This window comes from Protomyctophum parallelum (genome assembly GCF_964188405.1).
Source record: "Protomyctophum parallelum genome assembly, chromosome: 12".
Lineage (NCBI taxonomy): Eukaryota > Metazoa > Chordata > Actinopteri > Myctophiformes > Myctophidae > Protomyctophum > Protomyctophum parallelum.
In genome coordinates, this window is record NC_139712.1 from 42098655 (window position 1) to 42101611 (window position 2957).

Below are 2957 nucleotides of genomic sequence, written 5' to 3' on the forward strand. Positions count from 1 at the left end.
CCCATGGGGGTTCCCGGCCCCCACTTTGAGAACCAGTGTATTAGTCCATCTCTCTTGAGTACGAGGTAGTGATTGGAACCGTATCCGGGGCAGAGGGGACATGCAATACCTTTGCAGAACTTGACTATAACTCAAGTCCTATAATATCTTTCTTTGTGCAGTAATGTTTCCTTCAACATAGAACATCACTGCCCTTAGTGATGATTAAGAGTCAAGTCAGTAATGGAGTATTGAAGTCATGTTCAGGGGAGACGAAGTCTGAAGGGCATAATGCGGTTGGTGGTGGGAGTTCTGATGGGACTGTTGGTGGGGGGCCGCTACCAGAGCATCAAACACACTCTTGTTGGGTGGCACAGACTGTAGCATACTGTCTAGGTCCATAATGAGGGGAGGGGCTTGAAGGGAAACTCGTCCACTGGGAAGGATCGGCCAATAGGCATGACTTAAGAAGTGTCCGGGCGCCACATGTGTACCCCCATAGCTGTAAAGTGGGATGCCACCATGCAGCGGCATTAGGGGACCCCCGTTAAACCGCATGCTGGGTGGGGCGACAGCGTTGGGCGGAGTGTATTTGGCGTAGGAGGTGGGTAGCTCCCACGGAGGGGCAACAGAGTTCCGTCGTGCCGTTTTATGAAGCGGGGGCCTGCAGTCCTCGTAACCGTCCGACCCTGCCTCACCATAAGGAGGCATGCGCTTCCCCGAGCACGACAACCCCCTCCAATCCTCGTCGGAGGACGACGAGGCTGGGCTGGCTGAGCTGGCGGACGTACTGCAGGTGGATGGTGTGTACCGCTGGGGAGGGGACAGCCTAGGGGGCAAGACAGACCCCCAAAAGTCCCGGCTAGCCCTCTCCGCCTCCCCGGCAGCACTGGGCGGCCTCAAGTTGTGCAGGAGGGAGTCGATGGCGAAAGACGAGTCCAGCTTGGGTCGGAACGGGTCGTCCTGCGGCGGGGAGGGGTTTCTGGGTGCAAATGGAGGTGTCAGGACGGTGACAGGACGGGTCTCCGCTTCCGGCTTGAGGGTCTGTCCGTGTAGGATGTATGGGGCGAGGTCCTGAGCGAAGACCGTCTCCTCCTGGCGTGCCACGGCGGTGTTTTGTCTCTTCAGGAGCTCCAGAGGCACACGGCTCAACTCCACTGACCAGAAGTTGCCCTTGCCCTGCGGTTTCCCTGGATCCTTTAACACCTAGAGGAGAGTGGAGAATGGTCAAAATGAGATGAGACACAGGCACCCACACACCCCCTTTGAAAGACGAGTTATCAAAAGTACATGCATTTTTTATGGGGAAGGGAATCCCCAGGGTTCAATACCATGCAATGTGAAATTCCTACTAATGATGACAAAGGACTGAAGAGGAACACACACATACCTTGACAAAGCAGTCATACGACGAGAGGTTGTGCCTCACAGAATCCCTCCAGCCCTTGTAGTTTCCTTTGAAGAAAGGGAAGAGCGTACTGATCTCCTTCAAAATCTGAAAACAAACCAGTGTGGTGTCAGTATCACTTCATCTTCCAAAGTGTGTGTAGGGAATTTGTCTTAGAGTCTGCTCACATACTGTAGCAGCACAGCACATTATCGCCTAAAACAAATGTGGCCATATATGTGCAGAACAACCTCGACCGAATTTCAACAGACCTTTGTGTTTATAAAACATACTCAGACCATATTGCACATCATATTAATTAATACCCAATAACAGATACCTTTCTATAATAAAACAACACTATTTTCATGTGTACACTTCTACCTTGTGCAAGAGAGGGGTAACCAAATACTAGCAAATGCAATGGTGAATCTAGACCACCTGGAGTTAGCCTATCTTATCAAGCCACACTCTCTCCGATAAGAATCAGTGTCTGGTTTCACCACAGTCCAACCTTATCAGAACAAACCCAGAATGGCATGGTCCCATGGTGTCACCAAGAGGTTTCTGTTTAGCGTCACTTTATCAACAGTAAACCGATCTGTCATTAAAACATTATCCTACTGAAAGGAAAACTCAAAATAAACTTGCTGCGGTTTCACTGTAATACTATAAGACTTTAGCCTATTTTAACATATTTTCAAAATTTCAAAATAAATACTGAGGATATTTTGTTTCACTCAATCAACATTGCCGTGCGTAAAAGCATGGGCGCGCGCTCTGACTAGTCTCCATGAACCACTCATATTAATTCACACCGGTCAGCAATGATTTGGGTTTTTACCTCTGATAATGTAAGTTTCTTCTCCGGTGAATTCTGAATCACCATGGCAATCATGGCGAGGTATGAGTACGGTGGTTTAGGATATCGCTGATAATTCTTTTTCCTCCCAGTGCCGCTGCTGTTCTTCTTATCCCGCTGGTCGCTGTCCCATGAGTCGCGGTCATTGCCGTCGGCCTCTAGGCTTGAGGCGATTTGGGGCGTCTGGTAGTCCTGTGGTCTGCGGTGGTCAGGTCCAGGTGGTATTAACTTATCCATGTGCAACGAGGGTCTGCTGAGGTGGTCGCGGGCTGCAACAGGCTTCTCCAGCCGGGGTCGGGGTGGCTGCTGTGCAAACAGCTGTGCCGGTTGGTGGTGGTGGGGCCAGTACGGTGCGCTCCGCGTTACACTGGTCGGTAGATACGCATTAGGCCTACTGCCGGAGTCAAGTTGAGGATCGTAGTGGGCTCCTAGGTAGGACAGGGCGGGCGGTGCCAAGAGACTCTGTCCCCCCTGGTGCTTTGTCATGCTGATCAGTCAGGGGGAATACTGTGCACTGTCGGGCTGACTGGACGAGTGGAAGAGGATGAAGAGGGGGAGGATACGAGTCCGTCCTTAACTTGTGGCAGACTGCTGGCTCCAGGCTGACTCTATTTGAAGAACAATTAACAGTTTCATGTAAATCCCCGCTGCGTAATCGACAACAGAAATTGGGCGTTATCTGCCGAGTAGAATGTACTGATCGCCCTGGGGGAGGAGGGGGGGCTGTGT

General features: G+C 51.2%; 1 protein-coding gene across 1 annotated transcript; it reads right to left on the reverse strand.

The window, feature by feature from the left end:
- Positions 1 to 216: 216 nt before the first annotated feature.
- On the reverse strand, positions 217 to 2714 carry foxh1 (forkhead box H1; the record flags this gene model as incomplete). The annotated part of the gene is made up of 3 exons (XM_083777795.1): positions 217 to 1185; positions 1370 to 1474; positions 2211 to 2714. The coding sequence occupies 3 exons, from the start codon at positions 2712 to 2714 to the stop codon at positions 217 to 219; spliced, it is 1578 nt and encodes a 525-aa protein (XP_083633921.1).
- Between the last annotated feature and the right edge of the window lie 243 nt (positions 2715 to 2957).